The 23,509-nt window shown below is 53.0% G+C and overlaps 11 protein-coding genes across 11 annotated transcripts; 4 read left to right on the top strand and 7 right to left on the bottom strand.

The window, feature by feature from the left end:
* Positions 1-188: 188 nt before the first annotated feature.
* On the top strand, positions 189-1,164 carry A1O5_10752 (alcohol dehydrogenase; the record flags this gene model as incomplete). Its single annotated transcript, XM_007751327.1, has 2 exons — positions 189-246; positions 305-1,164. The coding sequence occupies 2 exons, from the start codon at positions 189-191 to the stop codon at positions 1,162-1,164; spliced, it is 918 nt and encodes a 305-aa protein (XP_007749517.1).
* Positions 1,165-2,025: 861 nt separating this feature from the next.
* Positions 2,026-3,252, top strand: A1O5_10751 (myo-inositol 2-dehydrogenase; the record flags this gene model as incomplete). Its single annotated transcript, XM_007751326.1, has 3 exons — positions 2,026-2,061; positions 2,171-2,455; positions 2,524-3,252. The coding sequence occupies 3 exons, from the start codon at positions 2,026-2,028 to the stop codon at positions 3,250-3,252; spliced, it is 1,050 nt and encodes a 349-aa protein (XP_007749516.1).
* A 498-nt stretch (positions 3,253-3,750) lies between these two features.
* On the bottom strand, positions 3,751-5,814 carry A1O5_10750 (uncharacterized protein; the record flags this gene model as incomplete). The annotated part of the gene is made up of 4 exons (XM_007751325.1): positions 3,751-4,536; positions 4,631-5,150; positions 5,189-5,577; positions 5,632-5,814. 4 exons carry the CDS (start codon positions 5,812-5,814, stop codon positions 3,751-3,753), a joined length of 1,878 nt encoding a protein of 625 aa, XP_007749515.1.
* A 1,282-nt stretch (positions 5,815-7,096) lies between these two features.
* Positions 7,097-7,771, bottom strand: A1O5_10749 (uncharacterized protein; the record flags this gene model as incomplete). Its single annotated transcript, XM_007751324.1, has 1 exon — positions 7,097-7,771. One exon carries the CDS (start codon positions 7,769-7,771, stop codon positions 7,097-7,099), a length of 675 nt encoding a protein of 224 aa, XP_007749514.1.
* Positions 7,772-8,586: 815 nt separating this feature from the next.
* A1O5_10748 (uncharacterized protein) lies at positions 8,587-9,399 on the bottom strand (the record flags this gene model as incomplete). The annotated part of the gene is made up of 1 exon (XM_007751323.1): positions 8,587-9,399. The coding sequence occupies one exon, from the start codon at positions 9,397-9,399 to the stop codon at positions 8,587-8,589; it is 813 nt and encodes a 270-aa protein (XP_007749513.1).
* Positions 9,400-9,871: 472 nt separating this feature from the next.
* On the bottom strand, positions 9,872-10,924 carry A1O5_10747 (uncharacterized protein; the record flags this gene model as incomplete). Its single annotated transcript, XM_007751322.1, has 1 exon — positions 9,872-10,924. One exon carries the CDS (start codon positions 10,922-10,924, stop codon positions 9,872-9,874), a length of 1,053 nt encoding a protein of 350 aa, XP_007749512.1.
* Positions 10,925-11,779: 855 nt separating this feature from the next.
* On the top strand, positions 11,780-13,836 carry A1O5_10746 (uncharacterized protein; the record flags this gene model as incomplete). The annotated part of the gene is made up of 2 exons (XM_007751321.1): positions 11,780-11,835; positions 11,886-13,836. 2 exons carry the CDS (start codon positions 11,780-11,782, stop codon positions 13,834-13,836), a joined length of 2,007 nt encoding a protein of 668 aa, XP_007749511.1.
* A 594-nt stretch (positions 13,837-14,430) lies between these two features.
* On the top strand, positions 14,431-16,414 carry A1O5_10745 (uncharacterized protein; the record flags this gene model as incomplete). Its single annotated transcript, XM_007751320.1, has 4 exons — positions 14,431-14,509; positions 14,576-15,145; positions 15,235-15,956; positions 16,073-16,414. 4 exons carry the CDS (start codon positions 14,431-14,433, stop codon positions 16,412-16,414), a joined length of 1,713 nt encoding a protein of 570 aa, XP_007749510.1.
* Positions 16,415-17,093: 679 nt separating this feature from the next.
* Positions 17,094-18,260, bottom strand: A1O5_10744 (uncharacterized protein; the record flags this gene model as incomplete). The annotated part of the gene is made up of 1 exon (XM_007751319.1): positions 17,094-18,260. One exon carries the CDS (start codon positions 18,258-18,260, stop codon positions 17,094-17,096), a length of 1,167 nt encoding a protein of 388 aa, XP_007749509.1.
* Positions 18,261-18,536: 276 nt separating this feature from the next.
* A1O5_10743 (uncharacterized protein) lies at positions 18,537-19,635 on the bottom strand (the record flags this gene model as incomplete). The annotated part of the gene is made up of 2 exons (XM_007751318.1): positions 18,537-18,766; positions 18,873-19,635. 2 exons carry the CDS (start codon positions 19,633-19,635, stop codon positions 18,537-18,539), a joined length of 993 nt encoding a protein of 330 aa, XP_007749508.1.
* Positions 19,636-20,051: 416 nt separating this feature from the next.
* On the bottom strand, positions 20,052-21,545 carry A1O5_10742 (uncharacterized protein; the record flags this gene model as incomplete). Its single annotated transcript, XM_007751317.1, has 1 exon — positions 20,052-21,545. The coding sequence occupies one exon, from the start codon at positions 21,543-21,545 to the stop codon at positions 20,052-20,054; it is 1,494 nt and encodes a 497-aa protein (XP_007749507.1).
* Positions 21,546-23,509: the final 1,964 nt, after the last annotated feature.

Raw genomic sequence — 23,509 nt, 5'->3', positions numbered from 1 at the left:
ACCGAGATTGCGGGGTGGCTGCCCGTCCCAGATCGGAAATCTTTCGCCGGTCACATATTTTTCCCCTTCCGCGTACTCGAGACTGGACATCTCGTCGCCCAAGACACCGCGGTCACTTGCAATAAATTCGCATGCGCGAGTTGCTCAAGGACAACAATACAATATCACACGGCATCTCACCTGATACAATGGTCGACGTGCCACTCAAGCTCAACACCGGAGCCACCATGCCCGCCTTGGGGCTGGGTATGTTTCGTCCACTCTTCCAAATCAGAGTCGGACACTGACTAACACACACCTGCAGGCACATGGCAGAGCCCCGAAGGCCAAGTTCGTGCGGCCGTTGCATATGCAATCAAGTCAGGTTACCGACACATCGACTGCGCGTACGTCTACGGGAACGAGAAAGAAGTGGGCGAGGGGATCAAGGAGGGGCTGGCCGCAGCGGGCATTCCTAGGAGCGACCTGTTCATCACAACCAAACTGTGGTGCACATATCATACAAGGGTGGAGCAGAACCTGGACATTAGCTTGAAGATGCTGGGTCTCGACTATGTGGACCTCTATCTCATCCACTGGCCCATTGCCATGAACCCCAACGGCAACGACGAGAAATTCCCCAAACTGCCCGATGGGTCCAGAGACCTGCTCAGAGACCGATCCCACGTCGACACGTACAAGGACATGGAGAAGTTGCTCAAGACCGGAAAGACAAAGGCCATTGGCGTGGCCAACTACTCGAAGCGATATCTCGAAGAGCTGTTGCCCCACGTGGAGGTCGTGCCGGCCACGAACCAAATCGAGAACCATCCGCTGCTCCCCCAGCAAGAGATTGTCGACTTCTGCAAAGAAAAAGGTATCCTCATTACTGCCTACAGCCCTCTTGGCAGCACGGGGAGTCCCCTCATGAAAGATCCACATGTGGTCAAGCTGGCCGAGGAGAAAGGAGTCACACCAGGCTGCATTCTCCTGAGTTATCACATCGCCAGAGGAAGTTCCGTCCTTGCCAAGTCGGTCACACCTTCTCGCATTGATGAGAACAAGAAAATTGTCTCACTGTCAGAGGGTGATCTTGCCTCGCTAGCCGAAATCTCCAAGAACGGCGTCACTCGCTTTGTCTATCCTGCGTTTGGCGTAGACTTTGGCTTCCCCGACAAGTCGTGAGAGGCCTAGTTGGTGGGAGGCTCCCGCCGCCCACATGGACTTTAAGTTTCCTCATGAGATATAGCATAGCGGGCGAGGATTTCGGATTCAGTTAGATCGGAGACCGGAAAAGGTTTGGAGCGCCATGGCTAGATCATGTTTCAGGATCTTGACACGCCCGGGGCTACGCAGCGATGACATTGGCGCATCTTCAGGCCTTGTCTATAGAATCTATTCTTCATAGACCATAATTAAAGGGAACAAATACAAATAGACGCCTGGATATTCTCTGAAACACCCAGTATAAATATTGCCGTTATCCCGAGCATTGACTTAGAAAAATCCCCACCTCCTCCAGTCGGAGAACAATTCCTCTTTCTACTCCTTCAGAGCTGGAAAGATTACGCACAAACCAAACCCGCCGCCCCGGACAGAAACAATGTTGATCGGCAGGGTCTCGTCCAGGCCCCGTCGGCTACGCTGAACAAAGAGGAAGCCGAACCGAATCACTCGTCTTGTGGCCGACATGTAGCAGCTCATGCGCTGTCTGGGCCCCCGCGTCAAAGCCGCAGAGCGAAAGGGCCAGACAGATCTGGCAAGCCTATGGAGCAAGTATCAACACGTACTCTACAATGTCTAGCTGGTCCTCCTCCGACTGATCGAGGTGAATTTCTCGGTCTGTGCTTTGCTTGTCAAGAGATTTATTTAAAGGCCTTCCCATTGCACTTGCCTACAACCAACAACTACATCCCGCAGCGCCCGGATAATATACAAGCTTCCAATTCAGCCTGACTCTCGGCTAGAATTTTCAGCACAAAACTCATCCCAAGAACACAGCCTGTCCCGGCAGCTATGGGATCATACGTAGAGTCTCATGGCAAAATGCTCAACATTGCAGTTGCCGGCTTGGGACGAATGGTGAGTGACTGCCACACTTTCTCCCTACGATCCCTCTACTCCCGCCTTTTTCTTCTATTTAAACACATTAAAGCGAGGGTGACATCCTAACCACACTCCCCGCCAACAGGGCAAACGCCACGTCGCAACGCTGCTCAATCGCGTCACCCGCGCCCGAGTGGTCGCAGCATGCAGTATGGCTCCCCACGAGACAGAATGGGCCCGCGCCAACAAGGATTACATCGACTTCGGCATCAAGGTGTACGACAGCTATGAGGATATGTTGAACCATCCAGGCTTGCAAGCCGTCTGGATCTCGACCAGCACGGACGTTCACGCCAGCCAGACGATCAAGGCTGTGGAAAAGGGTTTGCATGTCCTCTGTGAGAAGCCCTTGAGCACGGATCTAAACGAAGTACGTCCATTCCCGCGGTGCCCCAGTCCCGCCCTATGCACTACTGACTCTTCCTTGACCCAGTACAGGTCTCGGCAGCGATCGCCGCCGCAAAATCTCGCCCCGACCTAAAAGTGATGGCCGGTTTCTCGCGGCGCTTCGACGCATCGTACCGCGATGCATACCAGAAGGTCAAATCCAACATCATCGGTGATGCATACCTGGTCCGCAGCAACACGTGCGACCTGCTCGACGAGACGGGGTTCTTCGTCGCTTACGCGAAACGAAACGGCGGCATCTTTGTCGACTGCACGATCCACGACATCGACCTTGCACTGTGGTTCATGGACAGCCCTGCGCCAAAGTCCTGCTTTGCAGTGGGCACACTGAAGCACCACCCGGAGCTCGCCGAGAGCAACGACGTTGACAACGGGGTCGGCGTTGTCGAGTTCTACGGCGGCAAGATTGCTTACTTTCACGCCTCGCGCACCCAGGCCCATGGCCACGACGTCTGCACCGATATCAGCGGCACCCAGGGCAAAGTCATGGTCAACGTGATCCCCAAGGCGAACAACGTGGTCGTCGCGGACAAAACAGGAATGCGACACGAGGTGCAGCCGGAATACTGGCAGAGGTTCGAAGATGCCTTCGCCACTGAGGCCCAGGAGTTTGTCACGTCCGTGCTCGAGGGCAAGGAGGTGCCGGTGCCGTTGGAGAGCGGCTTCCTGGTTATGAAGATCGGGCGGGCGTTGCAGGAGAGTTTGCTGACGGGGAAGGTGGTGAAGTTTGACGAGCAGGGCAGGAGGATTGACGAGTGAAAGGGGATATTGGCTGAGGAGAGGATGTTGGAGGTAACTCAGCGTCGACCTCGACGTGACTGTCTAGAGAATCCGTGCGTGCCCGTGGGATCAGAATGAGTTGCAAGAAAGAGCGCTGTCGCTGAATCACGGCATGAAGACCAGCGTGCTTTGTATACTCATCGCGATCCAATCAAAGGATCCAACGTCACGCCGATTCTTGGTCATCACGACTACGGCAATTGATAGTGATAGACGGTAGCACTAGTGGTAAAGGGCCGGGAAATCAATATGTTTGCATGAGTCATGCGCGAAGTTCACTTGCTATCCGTTCAGTCTGTCTCATGACTAATGGATCACCTTGGCGCCAAGCTCATGCCGTGCGCTTGTTCAAACCACCCGAGACCGCCCAGGTCCAACAACACTCACCCTCACTTCATAGAGAGGCACACCCACGATCTTTCCAAGCATGGTACTCAGAAAAAGAAGAAAAAACCTCCCAACACATGACGACACAATCTACTTCTTGGCCGCCTGCTTGGCTGCCTCCTTGGCCGCCCTCTTGGCCGCGGTCTTGTTCTTGCCATTCTGAGACACGCGAGAAGCTGGGGTCTTCACGTACACCTCCTCGACGTAGTTGGGGTCGTTGCTGCGAATTCCCTGCGCCATGCGACGGCGAGCGTTGATCTGCTTGCGGTCAGTTCCCTGGTACGTGATGTCCTGTCCCTGGGCGAGCCACCAGGACCGCGGACGTGGGTCGAAGATTGCCTTGATATCCGCGAACGCGGGGTCGCCTAAGACCTTGTTTCTCTTGAAGCCGTGGACGCTTTCGACGTGGAGCCAGTACCCGCCGGTGTTCTGGAAGGCGTGGAAGCAGTTTTTGTCCGGACCGGGACAGATGAAGGGGTCGGTGCAGTCGAGGAGAGATGGAATTCGGCGAGTCCACTTGGGAGCATTAGGGTCCTTGCTGTTCGGTATGGACTGGCTGGCGCTGCGTCCCCCCTTTTGGAGCTGCATTGGTTCGATCGCGGAGGTGGTGGCTGTCTCACTGGTGTCAACTCGTGGACCGTAATATCGGTTCTTGATGGCGCCTCTGACTCTCTTGCGCGGAGCTGGTTTGTCGTTGCCGGACCCAGTGCCAGTGTTGTTGTTCTCATCATCCGTCTTGCGCTTCCGACCACGTTTCTTGACGACCTTGGATCCATCGTTTCCTGCGACAGCGCCAGCAGGACCATTATTGACAGGGGCCACACCCATCGCGAAAGAATCGGTACGACCTTCGGCGGCAGTGCAGGACATGTTTGCCTGCTGTTATCTGTTAGCGTGTGCTGAGATGGACAGAGTGAGATTACAGTGAATGTTGGAGAGGAGACTGTTTTCGAGGAAGAGAAGAACTCACAGTAGCAGGAACAGTCTCCATCGGAGTACGGACAAGAGCAGCGTCGGTGTGAGTAACACGATTCAGGAGGCCCTCACCAGATTCAAGACCTAGATTGGCTCCCCCGACAGCTGGAGTGTTCTCTGAAATGGGGTCAGGGTAAAGAGGATTGACAGTCTTCCTGGCCATGGTGTTGTCGGTTTGCGGAGCAGTAATGTTGTTGTTGATGGCAGCGACGTACGTATGACCTGGCACGTTTGATTGAGAAGAGACGAATCCAGATGGTGGTGGCAGAGAGCAGATTTCAGAATCTCTAACACCTGGGTCAGTAGCGCCAAGAGTTAGAAGGTCGACTGCTGCACTCCTAGCGAAATCACGGGCCATAGAGGCGAGGTCCGGCACGTTCGTCTCAGGCAGTTCAGGCAGTTCCCCTTCAAGGCCCTCAACCGCGTACGCATTGAAGCGGATTGGGGTGCTTGAAGCCACATTTGCCGCCTTCTCGAAACCAGGTGGGAAGACGGATGGATCTGGTGCATTCAGACTGTTAGTCGATCCTCATAAATCATCAAAGGTATGTACTTGCCATTCTGCCACGGATGAACAGTGAAGTCCTGTGCGGGTATGTGATCGAAGTCGTTGAATTGAGAGCCGACACCTTGGAAGGCCAAGGCCAACTCGTCGGTCACGTTTGATGCTGCGGGCAGGCTGGCACCATCCCAGCCGAAGAAAGCGTTGAAGTCAGCAGATGGGTCACTGTCTTCAGTGGCGGCAAAGCCCTGGGTGAAATCCTCAGTGGTCGCGAGGCCTTGAGCGGTGTAGCCAGTGGCGGAGAGCCCCTGGTTGAGGTTATCAGTGGTATTGAGACCTTGAGCGATGTTGCCAACAGCAGTGAGGTCTTGGTTGATGCCCTCAGGGATGCTGCCGAGCAGTCCGTTCAAAGAGGAGTCGTCTTGGATGCTGCTGCCATACTGCAGACTCGTCAACGACAACGCTCAGGGAACTGAAGTGCCTTCATTACTTACCAATTCAGCCTGGAGAAGAGCACTCAAGTGAGCAAACTCCTGGTCGAAATCATCCAGACCGGACACCGTGAGGGCCGAAGCCTGGCTGCTCATCTGCGTTGGCCCAATGCTGTTCGCGCCACGCGGGTCCTCAGACTGGCTCTCATTCGCCGCTATAGGCAGAATAGGTCTCGGCGCCGCCATATTCGGTAACAAGGAGATCCAGCCTTGTGCGAACGGTGACAGATGCTTGACGGACGGCGCCAACGAAGGCGACAACAGGCGCGATGAAAGAACGATGGTGTTACAAGATAAACTCGACACAATCGACAAGGTGTTGATGAAAGGTAAGGTGTGCAGGTTTGAAAATTCAAAATTCAGTCGAGACTTTTGATTGTGCGAACTGCCCTACCACTGTGAGTGAAATATCGCGCTAGCGAGACACGCAACGCGGTCCGGCAGGGAGATTTGGGGGTGCAAATGGACCATGACTGCGCTACAGTGTCCTATATCGAACTTGACATGGCGCCGCTTTGGTTGGGACAGTCTATTTCCTCCTTGCCGGGCTCTCTGAGCTTATATTCTGTTCTATGCTGAATCGCCATCTATCACCATGCCGACTCGGCGAGGAGGCGCACATTTCTGTTCCTGAGATTCAACCACGTGCCTGCGCTGATCTGAGGATGCCTGTGGCGAACGGAAAGCCAAGACTCAACACGGCCAGACACTTCATGTGAGAGAATGAAAGAGGTGAGGACAAAGGTTCAAGCTCCTATTTATACCATTAAAGTGCCCAGACCATGCCCGGGCTTTGTGGAGAAAAGAGCATTAACGTCACTTTCACAGCCTTGCGCGTTACCGACAAGAGGAGAGGACATGCCACTGGCCTGAGATCGTTGGCAGGAGCTCCGGATGCAGCGTCTACAATCACGGACCCCTGTTCCTAGTCACGAGAGTACGGACTTAATCATGGACTTGGCTTTTAAGCACAAGAGGACAGACTACATACAAAAAGAGGCATTATTTCCGGTCTCCACTGCACCGTGATGTCTGATGCCGCAAGAGGGGGATTCTCAAAAATCTTAATGTCTATAGGCTATGATTTCGTGCCAAAGGCCATATGGCATGGTCAATGGCGATGGCTTGGGCACAAAGCGGCAATGACTCTCTGAGCAACTGAGAAAAAAACGGGGGGAGGCAGTAAAAGGAAAAGGGGGAAACAACCAGAGAGGCCAAACAAAGAAAGCCAGAAACAAAAAAACAAAAACAAAAAAAACAGCAATCTACAAGGTCTGAGGAGCGAAACATCAGATCAGTTGCTGCGATTGGTCACAATGAATCTTATCGGTCCTTTAATCATTCAGCGAAACTGCTACTTCAAAAGGTTCTTGGCCGGCCATGCTCGCCTGGTCGCAAGGCTAAACCCTGTGTTCGAAGGCCGTCACGTCCGGAAACGCATAGTACTAAAGCTTCTCCTATACCACCCTCATTTACTGCTTTCTGGATCGACATGCTCCCCTATTACAGGAGTATCCTTGAGATCTTCCTCCGTCATCTGACTCAAGAAGGCGTCGAACTCTGCTCCTGCCATTTCCACCGTGTACCCTCGCGAGATGCCACCGTTGATTTGATCCGATGCCAGCGCTGGTGGCTTTACTTCATGTGAGGGTGGAGTCGTGCCGGGCCCGTCTGCCATCAACGCTTCGACCATTTCAGCAAAATCTTTGTACCCAGCTCGCTTGAGAACTTCAGGGGTCAGGCGTTTGATTTCTGCGACGGCGACCGGGTCTGGGATCGGGGAAAGAGAAGCCGGATCAAGACTCACACACGAGCCGTAAGAGTGAGGGAGAGGTGCATTGAGAGTCATCCGAGCCAGGGGGTTTGTTGACGCCCGATGGAAGTAAATGGGCATCGACAATAGATGTTGTCCCACCAAGGGCGACTGAGTCCTGAGCAAGCCGGCGGTTGGGTGATGTAGAGGCATTGGCGTCGGCATCGGCGTCTTCATGCTGAGACTCGAAGAGTCGTGTCTCTGTGGTAGAGGACTGGACTTTGACGTAGGCGCCGACGACAGCAGATCCGTTGGCGCAACCTGCTCACCCTGTTCAATTTCATCGATGCTTGAATAGGATCTCTTCCGTGCACGGGGAAACCCATCCATTTTAGAAACAGTTCGCCGCCCAAAAGGAACTTGACTATCCTTTTTTCGGGATCTGGAATGTCGAAGCCTCCTTGGACGCTCGTAGAAGGGCGAGAGAGGTGGAGGAGGTCTCTGTCCTTTCGAGCGATCTGGTTGGATGGTGGGCGGTATGCAAGGGGCAGCGAAGGGGGTTTGGGCAATGGTGGACCGAGACACCGCAAGGGAGGAAATGGAACATTCAACCCCGACAAGATGAAAAGGCATGGATTACCGTCATCGCTTGATCCCTGTGGATGGTGAAAAAGAGAAACAAAAGAAAGGAGCAGAAAAGGGGTATTTGTGTTGTGGCATACAGTCTTCAAAGTGACATGGAGGTCAGTCAGTCTTCAATCATGGGAAGTGTTCTGGGTTCTGAGACATCACGCAGGCAGATGTGCAGGATCGACTGTGAGCACAAACACGCCGACAAACAACGGCACCATCACATCTTCGGGGATCAAGACACTGCGTGAGTTGAGACAGACAGGAAATCCGATAGAGACAGATATGCGATGGATGTGTTTGTGTGCTGGATGTCAAGGGTCTGTACGGGTTCAATCAAAGGACCAAAGTTGATGTTTGTCAACTTATTGATTGCATTTCATAATATTGTATGGTAGTGCCCAGAGCGTCCAGGTGGAAAAAGTGTCGGTCTATTTGCGGTTTTCTGGCGAGTTGTGTGAAGCACAGTATCATCCAGCTCCATTGTTTGTCATGTCGTCCTCATCGCACGCTGATATTGTAGTTGGACCTCTTAAAACAGCGGCAAGTCCCACCGATCCAACTTTTCAACGGTTTCATCCCATAGCCTCGATCTCAGCTAATATCTTCTCGTATTCAATCCAGTCCCACATAATGCCCTTGCAACCGGTAAGCATAAGGTGGCTGGACATCTCGTGCTTCTGCCCTCTCGTGTGCGTGGAGCCAACATATCCCAGACATGGTATTCCTGCATTCACGGCGGCCAGGACCCCGGACTTGCTGTCTTCGGTCGTCAGGCATTCCTCTGGACTGGCTCTCAGTTGCTGCAAGGCGTGAAGGTAGACGGAAGGATTCGGTTTGCTGGACGGAAGGGACAGTGAGTCGGCGGCCGAGAAGATGTTTTCCGTATCAAAGAACTTGTCTTGGCCGGTCGCCTCAAGGCACGCATTGATGCGGCGCAGCGACGAGGAGGACACAACGGCCATCTTGTATTTGCCTTGTTGATGGAGCTTCTGCAGCATCTCGAGTGAGCCGGGGCATGCTTTCACTTTCGCCTCGACGTTTGCAATGACACGGTCCTCTTCGATCTTGGTGAAGCCCCGCAGTTCATCCTGGTCAAGTCTGAAGCCGAGCTGTCGCTGCAAGATGGTCATGATGCTTCGAAAGTTGAGGCCGACAAACTGAGAGATCAGGGCTTCGGGCGAATACCGCGCGGCAATGCCTTTCTTCTCCAGGATCTCGTTGACTACGCCGCTGCAGACGTCAAAGGCAATGTCCTCAGAAAGCACGAGGGTGTTGTCGCAATCGAACAGAAGGTATTTGATCTGTAAAGAGAGAGTCAGTCTAGATGAGGCTAGAACGGTGAAGGGCGCGTGACGGGAAAACAGTGATTCTGGACTGACCGCCATGACTTCATCCCTGGAAGTAACCAAGTGTGGCCCTTCCTGTCGGGCAGCTGGTCCTTCTGTTTATGAGGAACACTACGAATGAGTGGCGGAAAAGAACGAAAGACAGGCAACACACCTACACGAAGAATAAGGGCAAGAATATTATCCAGGTCGTTGTTTGAACAGCCAAGTTTGCAATTCAAACCAGCTGCAGGCAGTGGTGGTGAAGCAGCCGCGCGCAAAGTCGCGAGGCTAAGGCAGTCAACCGATACGCCTGTTATGAAGGCAATGCTCCAATAGGACGATGGCATGCCGAGTGGAGCATCTTATTGCCAGAGACGTTGGCTGCTGTGACTTTGCGGGGGGGAAAAGTCGATGTGAATCAGAATATCACCAAGAGACCCATGGCTCCAAGAATTGACAAGGCTGAGCAAGGCTGAGGAAGAAACGCTGACTAACCATCAGGCACCGATCAGGAAGGCAAAGACATGAGTTATGTCGATGGCAGGACATCCTCAGGCTTGCCGACTTCCTGAGGCAGTGGAATCTTCTCTTTGAATGGTTCCTCGGTGTCGACCAGCTCGTCCACGGTCAGGAGTCCGACACTATTGGGTTGCCTCTCTCTTCGCTGGGTTCTCCGTTCATGATATATGTTCCACCACCATTGATGTGTCACTCCGTCTCTACCAAGATGACCGGCAAGACCATCGGGGCCGACTTGCCTCTCCCAAGGCTTGTCAACAATGTAATGGAGGACCACCAGCTTGTCGTCCGACCATATCCGAGGATGCCAGTATCTCATGGTCTTGAGGGCGTTGTATTTCCAGGATAGCGGATACCATTTGCCACGGAAAAAGGCGGCGAGGAAGTCCTGATCCGGAAACTGATAGTTCTTCAACTGGTCGCTGGTGTGGAAGAAACGAAGCATGCTGTTCCATAGCTGCTCGGAAGGGTAAAAGACAAACATGCCGCTGTTCAAGAGATGATATGTGGGTCGACTCTCCGGCGTGATCTCTGGAGCCACTTCGTCGGGGCGATTCAACGGTGTGTACGCACAATTGCCCTTGTGCCATTCAGGTGGAGCCCACAGATCACGGTCTAGGTTACACACACAGGCGTGATTGGCCCCAATCCAGTCTTGGCATGGGATTTTGCACTCGAAGATGTCGTCGGGATTCTGGAAAACGGCCACGTCGGCATCCAGAAAGACAGCTCGGGTGAAACCAAGTCTGTAGATCTCGAAGGCTCGGAGTTTGGTGAAGGTATCTTTGAAGCGATCAGCGACACTGCCAGTATTCTCCTGGTCCTTCCTGGGCAGCAGCAGGGGAACTCGTTCCAATTGTATGCGGCCATAGTTCTCGGCTTCTTCCCGGAGGGCAGCGACCGCTTTGTCGCCCAGCGAGTCAGTGTATTGCACCAAGAGAGGATAAGACGATTTGTGCTGATCCAGAGTATGAGCCAGGATCATGACACCTGGAAGATACGATGGCTTGGTCACCAAAGTCACCCAGCACCGCTTCTCAGGAGACGCTGTCACAGACCCCATATTTCGAGGGCGCCCCAAACCGATGGTGTTTTGAGAACTGAAATAACAATACAAGATCTTGAACTGGTCGAACACCTACTTGACCCCTTTAAATTCCCTGGACGCATCTCTGCCTCATACTCACTCGCTTATGCCATAGGCCATATAGAGTCATGTCGTCATTGACCACCGCAGCTGCTTCTTGTTGACAAAGGCTTTCCACAAGGTGACGCTGGCTGCACCTGTAATCATAGCGGTGTGGTCATCTACCTACTTGGCAGATACATTGGATGCACATGGTATTGCGTATGAACAGATGTTACCTTGTGCAGAAAGGCTCACGCGACAGTGCAATCTCGTCTGCTAATGGGAGGGAAGCGCGTGAAATTCGAATCATGGTACGCGAAGCGGTGGGAGCAATGTGATTGGCGGAAACGAGAGTCAGGCCCGGTTTCTCCGCCGACCGATTCGGCTTCGTCTTTGTTGACATTTGGACATTTCAATTCCACCAACAGAAGGTCTGCCGAGGATGGATTGGGACCCCTCGCAAATCCCGGAATTATTGCCTACATAGTACGCCTGCACGCCTTCAGCTGCAATCTTCAGCCGTCCTGTCTTGGACTCTTGGTGTGAATACGATCCCTTACTCCGTACCTCCAGATCCTTCTCTCACTCGTGACTATGTTAGGCTGACACTGGGTCCTCAGCTCGTTTGCACTTCTCTTGCAATCGACCATTTATCGTCTCTTGGATATATCTTGGATACCAACACATCCTCATCCGCGACACAGCCTGGCCATTATCAATAGCCTCGTGTATTCGAGAACCAGGAGCCGAATCAACGTATCTGGGCCGGTTTGCGTCTGACATGCAGCCATGGTGTTGCTGGAGAAGCAATGGGTAAATGTGCAAGAGAAGACTTTTACAAAATGGTACACCGCAGGGCCGTCATCGACTAACGAATGTGGACTGATGCTGTTAGGCTGAATAACAAAATTGTCACTCGCGAAGTCGCCGTCAAAAGCCTCGTGACCGACCTTTCCGACGGCATCATCCTTATCCACCTGCTAGAAGTCCTGAGCAATGAATCCCTCGGTCGATACGCTTCGAACCCGAGACTGCGGGTGCAGAGATTCGAAAATGTCAACAAATCGCTGGAGTTTATCAAGAGCCGCGGGATTCAGATGACCAACATCGGCGCCGAAGATGTCGTGGACGGGAACAGAAAAATCATCCTCGGCCTCATATGGACGCTCATTTTGCGGTTTACCATTTCCGACATCAACGAAGAGGGCTTGACGGCCAAAGAAGGCCTGCTCCTCTGGTGCCAGCGAAAGACCGCGTGCTACGAAGGCGTCGAAGTGCGAGACTTCTCTTCTTCGTGGAACGACGGTCTCGCTTTCTGTGCCCTGCTCGACATCCACCGGCCCGACCTCATCGATTTCGACACGTTGGATAAGTCGGATCACAAGGGGAACATGAAACTGGCCTTCGATATTGCTTCCAAGGAGATTGGGATTCCCGACCTGCTCGACGTGGAAGACGTTGCAGATGTCTCCAAACCTGACGAGCGATCTCTCATGACGTACATCGCCTACTGGTTTCACGCATTTAGTGCAATGGAAAGGGTCGAGAATGCCGGGAGAAGAGTCGAAAAGTTTGTGAGCAATATGCAAGGCGCTTGGGAGATGGAATCCGCGTATGAGAAAAGAATGCGGGCTCTCCTGCAACAGATCCGACATCAGCGACAGACCTGGCGTGATTCCAGGTTTGAAGGAACATATTCTGACGCCAAAGCCCAAGCCAATGAACTCGCCAGCTATAAACGGAACCAGAAACGAAGGTGGGTGGCAGAAAAGTCCGATTTGGCAGCCCTTCTCGGGAACATCAAGACGAAACTGTCCACATATCGCCTTCGGCCGTATCAGCCACCGGCAGAGCTACGATTGGAAGTGCTTGACCACGAGTGGGCGGCATTGAGCACCGATGAACACGCGAGGAGCAAACTGATCAACGAAACCATCCGGGACATCAAGAACGCTCTGAGAAGGAACTTCGCGGACAAGGCCAACGACTTTGCGCTGACCCTAAACACACTCTCTTTGGCCATATCGGGGTTGGAGGGTGATGTCGAAGATCAGCTAGACCACGCGCAGCGACTGTCAGCAAACTTGGGACCGCTCGAGCAGTATCTGGAAGGAATAGCTATCCTCGACGAGAAGTGCCAGGAGGCCAACATTGATGAAAACGACTACACGACATACACTTACGATGAGTTGTTGTACGAACTGAGCCTCGTAAAGACGAGCGTGCAGAAAAAGTTGACCTTTCTGGAAAACCAAATGGTGGCGCGCAACATGACGAATCTGACCCCGATTCAGCTCGAGGAGTTCGAGTCGGTGTTTCGGCATTTTGACCGCGATGGCACAAACACCCTGACAGAACTGGAGTTCAGTGCTGCGTTGGCGAGTCTGGGGCTGGTGTACGACGAGCAAGAGATGCACGAGAAGTTCCTGGAAGTGTGTCACAGCGGCATCGACCCGTCAATGTCGCCGGTCTCTCGAAGACAGAGAGAGTCTCGTGGAGTCGGCTTCGAGCAATTCATTCGCTTCATGGTCGCCGTCACCGAAGATCAAAACAGCGCTGAACAGGTATTCCAGTCATTCCGTGAAGTGGCAGACGGGAAACCGTATGTCACGGAAATGGACCTCAGGCATTCATTGATCCCAGACGACCTGATCGAAGACTTGCTGCAAAGTATGCCCGAACACAAGGGTCCAGACATGGAGGCAGATCGAGATGTGCCCAAGTACGACTATATTACTTTCATGCAGGGCATGATCGGGGATGGACATCACGATGCTGGACAGAGAGATGATGATCGAGGCAGCCGATCAAATGGCGTTACAACTCCCACCACGCCCAGGCGGTAAACGTCACTCCTTTATTCAGCTTTCTGACTCTCGGATATCGTTCTTTTCTTGATCGTCCCGTTGGTGTTGGTGGTGTTTGGATAGAATCAGCTTGAGCGATCCATGACTATTTCGCCATTATGAGCCGGAAAGGGGGCGTGGTTGGCCCAGAGGAAGTTGCTGGGATGGAAGATAGCCGTCGTCAATACACACATAATTTAATCCACTGCCACCACCGCGACTTGCATTTTGGTCGTCTTCGTTTAATAGCGTGGCCGCTTCGTTGTGTAATAAGTACTCGGTACCATGCTTGGAAATTCGGGGGCCGAGGCTGTGCGTGTCTGGGGTCCCGCCAATGGTGGGAGCGGGAAGTTTATCCGCATTCCGCCTCGGTAGCATCGACTGTGACTTCGGTTCCAGCTTCTCACGTCTCCTCTCGAACCCATGTCGTCGAGTCAGGGTCTAGGGATCTTTGAAAGGGTCGCCGAGTCCACAATGATGCCCGTGTTGCACCAGCCTACAAATATCTCTCGTCAGAGCCCCAAGGGCCGTCAGATCGGTTGCTTGCACCCGCCTTGAAAGTGGGAGGGATATCGGAGACGAGCACTCGCCAAAATGCCGCCTCGCAAGACAATTTACCTGCCCTCCAAGGACTATGAACTTCCCGATCTCGATATACTAACCCTCATATACGGTGTGTCCTTGTCGGTCTAGGTCTCGAATGCGCTGCAAGCATCTACTAACCGCAGGTGACGTCTAGAATCGTCCGAGTCGTGGACCACCGAGTCTACAATTCTCCACGCCGAAGCCGCTCTGCCCTCGAACTGCGTTACCAAGGCCCAAGCACGAGCTTACACCAAACGCCTCGCCTACGTCTTCCGCCACCACTTTGGCATCGGCGCAAGTGGTCCGGGCAGGGATGTCGTGGTGTGCATCTCCTCCGGCCAAATTCTGCTCTCGAATGTCTTTTACGGGGTCATTGGTGCCGGAGGGGTGTTCAGCGCGGCAAGCTCATCATTTACGTCGCTGGAGCTGGCGAGACAGGTCAAGCAGGGGAAGAGCAATCTGATTGTTTGCAGCCCAGACTGTGTGGAGGTCGCCATACGGGCGGCCAAGGAGTGCAATGTACCCTTGGACAGGGTCCTGGTGCTGGAGTCACTGGGCGGGAAGAGAATACTGCAGGATGTGGAGCGGAAGGGGAGGAATTTTCTGCAGGGAGACGGGAAGAAAGAGGAGGCGCTCGAGTGGGAAAGGATCACGGACAAGAAAGTATTGGAGGAGAGGGTGGTGTGTTTGCTGTACAGCAGTGGCACTACCGGTGTTCCAAAAGGTAAGTAGTCATTCAGATCTCTCGGGACAAGGCCTCAAGCGGTCCTCTCGAAGACTCTTGCTGACTTCTCGCTGTCTGTCCACGCGCAGGCGTCAACATCTCACACACCAACCTCGTCTCCGAGGGCCTCATCCCCCAGTACATGATACGCGAATACTTCGCGAAGCAACGCCGGCTCAACCCTTCGTTCAACTTTGAATATCGGACCTTGGCCCACCTGCCTGCCGCGCACATTGCCGGCTGCCAGGGCTACTACGTCAACCCGGCCATCGCCGGCGGCCCCGTCTACTGGATGCCCAAATTCGACTTCCCCAAATTTCTCGACTACAACAAGAAATTCCGCATCACGCACTTCTTCAGCGTGCCGCCGATCTACTTGCTCATCGCCAAGAGCCCACTGGTGACGGACCAGTTCAAGACGCTGGTGCACGCCGTCGGCGGGGCGGCGCCGATGGGCGCAGAGCTGCAGGCCATGGCAGAGAAGAAACTAGGCTGTCAGATTAGCCAGACGTGGGGGTTGAGCGAGACGACGGGCTCCGTGACGGCCATGCCCTGGGACCAGGATGACAAGACCGGATCGGTCAGTCCGCTGCTGTCGAACGTGAGGATGAGGATCGTGGACGACGAGGAAAACGACGTTGAAGAGGGCTTGGAGGGCGAGTTCATCATGCAAGGACCCATGGTAACGAAAGGGTATTGGGACAATGAAGTGGCGACCAGGGAGAGTTTCACAAGAGACGGCGTGTGGTTCAAGACGGGCGATATTGGAGTCTGCAGGAACGGGTTGTTTTACGTAGTAGATCGGAAGAAGGTATCTTGGGCTCTTCTTTCCCCCCTGTTCCAGCTTCAATTCTCCCTCCCTCATATTCCTCCGCCGCCATCCCATCTCACGAGACGATTTCACTAACCACGCTTCTCCCTCCCCAGGAACTGATCAAATACAAAGGCCTCCAAATCGCCCCAGCCGAGCTCGAAGCTCTCCTTCTCTCACACCCGCTAATCCGAGACGCCGCCGTGATCGGCATCCCCGAGCCCGGGGGGTTCGGCAACGAAATCCCCCGCGCCTACGTCGTGGCCGACAGATCCAAGATCTCAGAGCAGGAGATCAAGGACTATGTGAAGCGCAGCCTCGCCCAGCACAAGCAGCTCCGCGGCGGCGTGGTTTATCTAGACGGCATTCCCAAGAGTCCCAGCGGGAAGATCCTGAGGAGGGACTTGAGGGAGTTAGCGAAGCGCGAAAGGAGAGGAGGCGAGCAGGCCAAGATCTAATTTCTAGAAGGAATAGGAAAATACGTTCGCGGAGGAAGGGAGATGGAAGAATAGAACTAACTTTCTGGCTCTAAAGGTCGGGGATAGAGCACAAGGGCCAGGATAGAGTAGATGGGGAGTGAGTAGATCTCTGCTAGGACTTGGAAAGGTGGCCGGCTTGAACGGGAAAATACAACGTAGCTAGCGAGATTCACAGAGATTTCAGACTCGGGACACTCAAAGTATCTCCCACGTTCCAGAATTCGTCGACTTGTTAGAAGAGTGACAAATCTGGTCGAGGACAGCGCTACCTTCTCGACAACTTGGACGCCGCAAAAGAGTGGCTTGATCATCCAAGGGGATTTTTTGGTAACCAGAGCAGCTTGTTCACAGTCTAATAACCATTGTCACAACAGCGAGTGGCGGATGATGGTGCTCACTGTCCCTTACGTCTAATGAACGATGGCGCCCGACACCAACACTGTCAAAGCCAACATCCCGCTTCAATGGCGACATTACCCAGTGCTCGGCTTCGCGTTGTGGACATTGAAACGCATGCTGTGTGGAAAGAGCATCACGTTCCATGCGTTGATCAATGCTCTGATTCAACCGGCACGTAGAACAGAGACCGTGCGATGATGGATGTACCAATTCATGTATTTGCGTGGGATCGATTCGACAGATTTGGTGTAGATTCCCTTCATATCTTCCAAACCTTGACGTTGTGAGGGTTTTTGGAGATTGCATGTGCGACGAGCTTGCTGACAGCGCCTTGTTCTTCTCTTCCATTTCTCCATTCTTTGGGCCCAGCAAGATAGGCGATGAACCCAGGCGGCCCAGAGATGATGATCTGCCTCTGTTCTTGCGACGTCGCGTATCCTGTCGAGAAGTCCTTGTCATCGAACCTTGATAGTGCTTGGAAAACGGCGTCCTCGTCGATCCATGTATCCTCGGCATTGACAAAGTACTCCACAGTGATCTGGCCCGGGTATCTTCGCTTCAAAGCTTCTAGTTCTTGTACAATGACACCCTTCTCCTGAGAGACCGGAGGCGGTGGTTTGCGCTTCGGCTTTGAGAAAAAGCCCGACCAGGTTGGCTTGGGAGGCGATGATTCTGCAGGGGGATCATCGCTAACGCCGCCTAGACAATCCTCGCGCATTCTGTTTGCCCATAGTATATGCAACTTTCGGTCTCTGTCCGCCCCCTCATTTCCAGGAGCTCTGCCCCCTTCAAATAAGGCGTGCGCAACCTGCAGAGCGGGTGCAATGCTTGTTCCTCCCGCAAAGAAAACCACTTGTCGCACCTCTGGGCTCAATTCGTACTCCAGATTGGGCCCTCGCATTTCGATGTCTGCACCAATGTGCAACCTGTGAAGATAACTTGAAACTTCGCCATGTGGATCTTTTCGTATCAAGAATCTAATTTGGCCCTTCTCTTCCGCACTCTTTTCGTCAACCGGTGGTAATGGCGTGTAGGCTCTCACGATCTGGAGCTGCGGCTGCTTGAATTCAACATGCCAGATTCCTCTCCTCCAAGCATCTTTATAGATTTCATAGTTGCGGTCTTGTTGCTTTGGTTCGAGGTGAAATATGCTTGCGGTCGAGGAGACAGGCTCTTTCGCGACGAGCGTGTATGGGACGAACGAGTCACGTTTCAACGAGTAGAGATATGCCTGCCAGAGTGCGTATAGACCAGCACCAAGGGCGACTGCAGTGACGGTGCGTCGATAGGCCGAGTTTCGAGCATTAGGAGCCTTTGGTAGGCTTTCGGGAATTGACGAGCTGTACCGCAGCCGGGGTCTGGGCCATAGCGGTAGGGAAGCACTTTTTAAGTTCTTCGGCGCCTCTCTCGAGCATCTTGCGAGCATTGAAAAGTGTTTGAGGAGGCTGTGGTGTCGTCGGATACGAAGATGGAGAAAGAATATCAGTTAGCCGCTGCTTTTGGAGGCCAAGTTGCACTATCCTTGTTTTGGAGATTCAACCACGCCGCTCTCATGTCATTGACCAACCTACAAGTCCAACCTTCACACTGATTCCGTCGCCCGTGACGAGATCCAATTCTGCGACGGGTCCAGCAAACATAGGAGCCTACCCGAGCATCTCTGGAATTCTCTGACCAATATCGTTGGCAACCTTCAGATGTCTTAATCATCTCCAGTTTCTGGATCTCCTTGGACCACCCGGACACCTGTCCTCCTGATATTATCGTCTTCGCTCTGCGCCGGTCCAAACGATTTCCCGCACTTCCAAGCCCAGTATTTGGATTGAGCGTAACAACGATATGTGTCGGCGTTCTGTATGGCGACATATGCACCCAGATTTCTGAATTGGTTGGCATGGAATGGTCCATATCCGTCAGGCGGGTTCGGCCCCCCTGCAATGCACCATCAGCATACTGGCAGAGAAGAATTATATCAGCCCAGGCATGTGCCTCCTCATCCTGAAATGCAGGCAATGGTACCAGAGACGCGGAAACTCACAAAAATCAATAATTTGAGGAAAGTCGTCTTCGTTCTCGTCTATTATATCCTCAAAGCCAGGGATATCTTCCAGTAGAAAGGTCCAATGTAGGAGCTCGTGCAAGAGAACGCCGCCTGGAGAAGTCATCCAGTCACTGTCGTGATCACCAAGACCGCCACATGTGTATCCTGGGTCAGGATTCCCTTGTGGATCTCTTGCTGAGCTTGGTGGGTTCGCTATTTCCTCGAGCGTCGGATACTCAAAGGCTTCATCGCACATGGACACTAGTGCAATGTCTCCCAGGACGCGAGGGTCTATGAAGGCAAAAGCCGCAGTTATCCCGCCTTCGCCTTTGATGACGGCCTTGCCGCAATCTTGTTTATCTTCTGGGAGGGCGGGATGGTTTCCATATGCAATCTCTAGTTGATTGAATTTCGGTTGCAGGTCTCGAGCCACCGATGCGCTCGACAATATTCCAACCACATTGTCACTATCAAGTTCTTGATTAAGGGGGATATTTGCGATTGTCCGGAACACCTGTTTCACGAATGCTGCTTCCAGCGGTCGAAAGTAGCGGAGGAAGGTCTCTTCACATGGATCAAATGTCGCCGCCGTCACTCTCGCCAGTAACACTGCATCTTCGAAAGCCTGTTCCACCTGTCGAATCTGCTGATCACGGGAGGTGCCTTCAACGGCGCTGAATGTTGGAAGGCTGGCGGCCCATATTTTGTTGTTTGACACAAAAGCGAGGCCAAACATGAGAAGACGCCCCAGCTTCCTCATGGTGGATGATCTTAAGGCAAGCTAATTCGAGTCGAAAGATAGGCGAGAGCTCAACGCGACCAGCGCACCTACGCAACCCAGTAACAAATACAGTGGCATCTTCGGCGCCTTCTTCAGCTTTTGAAATATTGCATTTTCGTCATTTCCGGAGCAGTTACTTCTACCATATGTCACTGACATGGCCTCGGGATGAATCTTGCTTTGACGTGAAGCAACGTCCCAGTCAGATAAGTTACTGTTATTCGGGAGGTAAGACTTCCGACGGCGCAATATGAGGTAAGTAACGAAGCACGCATCACTTCTAACTTTGGCTTTGCGGCCGTAGGATCAGGAGATTGGACCAAGTCGATGGGGTGGACGGTTGGAGTCTTGTTATGGGCTCTTCAAATAGCCCTCAGCTGCCGACCTTGCGTGCTTTACTTCCGCATTTGATACCACTTTTCCAGCAACATCCCATATATCTCACTCCTAGTCGGAAAACTAGCAACAGCATGCTTCAGTCGGTCAAGCGGGACTTGACCAACGATGGCAACGGTGCTGGCGTGGAGGAGATCGCCAACCTCCCGACCGACGAATGTTGCTCCAACAAGCACATTCCTCTCAGAATCTACCACCCATTGAGCCCAGCCATCGTAGTCGAACTCAGCGTATACCCAGGCACCTGGGAAATTGAATGGCAAAGCCACCTCGACGGCCTTTATGCCCCTTTTAGATGCCTCTGCCAAGGTCAGGCCAACGGTAGCAATATTTGGATCCGTCACAACCACCTGCGAAATGGCAACCTGATCTGATGTGGCGGCGAAGTCACTCCAAGGCTGGGGCGCTTGCACACCAACTCCTGCAGCTCGAGCGAGAATAGCGGCTGCTGCAATTCGACCCTGATATTCGCCCATGTGCGTCAACGGAGCTCGACTGTTTGCGTCTCCAATCGCATATAGCCAGTTGCCGCCGACAGAAGAGACACACAGACTCTGATCAACAGCGGTGGCACTAGTCAGGCCAATGCTTTCTAAGCCGATGCCCTCCGTGCGAGGCTTTCTGCCGGTGGCTATGAGAATGGTAGAGCCGGTGACGACTCGTCCTGAGATCAGCTTCGCTGATATCTTGCCGTCGCTTTCTTTCCAGGCTTCGGTCACCCTCGAAGACAGATGGAACACGACATTCCGAGCTGTCAACGCCTCTCGAACGCGCTTCCCGGCTCCCGGCTCGTAACGACCTAAGACTTCAGATGTCGCGCTGATGATGGTGACCTTGCTGCCGAAAGTTGAAAATGCGGTGGCCATCTCACAGCCCACGACGCCAGACCCCACGATAATCAAATGCTCAGGCACTGTATTTGCCGCAGTGGCATCTCTCGGAGTCCAATACTCGATCTGGTCGATTCCCTTGATCTCTGTTGGGATGACAGGGTCCGAACCGGTGGCAATGACAACCGCGTGTTTGGCGAGTAATGTCCGTTCCTGGCCGTTGACATTCTTTACCAACACCTTCTTTTCCCCAACCAGCGATCCCTTCCCACGCACCACAGAACATTTCTGCTTCAGCGACAGATTCACAAAGAACTCATCGTCCCATTTGTGGGTAACTTTGTCACGTCGCTCGAAAACTCCTTCCACGTCGACAAGTCGATCAGTGGCAATCAGCTGCTTTGCTCCTCCGATTTGTCGAGCGGCGGCCAGTGCTTCACCGGGACGCAGGATGGCCTTTGAAGGCATACAAGCCCAGAAGGGGCATTCGCCGCCCCATAGTTCTTCCTCGATTATGACGGAGGAGAGGCCACCTTCCGCGGTCTTGGATGCAGCTTGACGACCCACGGGACCAGAGCCAATAACGATCACATCGAATTCGGTGGATTCCAGGGACCCAGGGAGGTAATCGTTCGGGTGGAGGTTGACGTTGCGAGGCGTCATTGTTGCAGATCAACAATGTAAGGCTTAGCGAGTCGTGGTATTCGAGGCTAAAGAAAGATCTCGGTCATCGAAACGAGACTCCCAGCTTCGTTCCATGACACGGGGTCCCAGCCTTTTTCAACATTTTCCGAGAAGTCAGCATTACGGATGTGCCCAGAGCTCATGTAACCAGGTTGTCTGATCGGAATCAGTTGGCATGCACGCCATGCAGATGGACTATATTAGTCGTCCCACATGAACTTTTCTTGACGTCCAAATCCGCTTCGGGACTGCCGAAATCCATGGGTTTCCGTTGACGTCTCCTGCCGTCCTGCTAACCTGACCAGGCTCTCCTTCAAACAAGTATGCTCGCATTATTGGTTCACTGCCTGAAGAAAAAAGTCTGATGTACAGTAATGCAGACTGTTATGTGACTAGTCGGAGATTCCAAAGTTTACAACCAAGCGAGCCTTTTTCAGCATGCATATTGATCCAACCCATTTAAACTCACAAACCTGAAACTCATGCAATAGCTATGCTGGGGACATACTCAACTTCCTGATCACCAGTAAAATTTTGGAATAGTTTGTCATTGCAGCCCAGCACCCTTGAATAGCAGCTGGCAGCCCTCGCCATCCTGGACCGCACAAATATATTGGCAAAGTGCCATTTCAGTCGGGCGCGGAGAATCGATTGGTTGGTTAGTTCGACGGCACTCCCAAATCTGCAGGTCTCGAATTCCCCGATTGGGAACAGCGGTAGTTTTCTAGAGTCTAGTCTTACAGCTAGAATCATGGCTGAAGTGTCGCTTAACACCCGGCCATAATGTAGAAGTCAGGCATCCTCACGACAAACGGCTGAAGAATCTGACTGGCTAGCACGTGTTCGGGCAACTAGAGGGGCAGCTAATGCGCCATGTAAAGCATTGCGTTCGGCACCCTTGCGCCCGATGCTATGCATCCGACAATGAATTCTTCCCTTACAAATGCACGAGTGTACGTCAACAACAAAAACTCGGGTTTCCATGGCCGTGGCCGTCCCAGGAGGACGGCAGCCAGATCGCGGAGTATATACTCAATACATATCACCAGTCAATGCATACATACAGTAATCAAGACGCCCCTGCATGATACTGTGGCTCGGAATCTCCTAACCCACTGGATCGCTCGGGGCGACGAGTTAAGACACCCTCCAACGCGAAGCTTAAGCAACGAGTCAAAGTCCTCGGCAATCAGGAACGCGCCCCAGAGAGAGGGGGTGGAGGAAAAGGAAGAGGACCTGAGTCTTAAAATGCCCAGCCAGGAGTGGGACGAGACGACGAGGCTGCGACAACAAGGGGTAGGTTACATTGCATTGCATACTGTATGTAGAATCTATGTAAGCAGTACTCCAGTCTCCGTACACCGATTGTCCGACCATCCGTCCTCCTCCTCACCGCGTGCCAGCCTTATCGCAAAAAAGACATTCGGACTGAAAAGGACATGTCCTGTGAAGTAGCATCTGATGTCCGATATGCCCCAAGTCTTAGATCCTATGCTTCTTGTTGCGCAGTGTTAGATCTCTGGCCAAAAGTGCAAAATCGCATTGGTTATGCCCGTCAATCCTCTGGCTCCACCATTACTACATCTCCAGGGGCCACCACGCTCCAGGGTCGAAATTCTTTCCCCACGTAGAGTCGTATTGGCCACCCGACAACTTGCGATAGACCAATGCGCCCGGTCACAAAGGCATCGCCAAAAGCTGGGAGCCCCAAAGGAATAATAATAATTGAGACTTTTACTCCTTTCAATCCCGCAGTCGAGGGCATATTCGAAGATTGAGGTCAACTTGTCCCGGAATTGGGTGCGATAGACAGGCTCCTGACGGATGTCGGACATGGTCATGCCCCCAGTGGCTGAAGATTGATCAGTCGGATGGGAGCAGGTGAAGTCGCAGACTGCCACTATGTGGTTAATATCGGTGGTGTCACAACTGATATCTGCTGT

Source organism: Cladophialophora psammophila (genome assembly GCF_000585535.1).
Source record: "Cladophialophora psammophila CBS 110553 chromosome Unknown aczJe-supercont1.21, whole genome shotgun sequence".
Classification (NCBI taxonomy): domain Eukaryota; kingdom Fungi; phylum Ascomycota; class Eurotiomycetes; order Chaetothyriales; family Herpotrichiellaceae; genus Cladophialophora; species Cladophialophora psammophila.
Note: the sequence above shows the minus strand (reverse complement) of the source record. Positions and strands in the feature narration are given on the sequence as shown.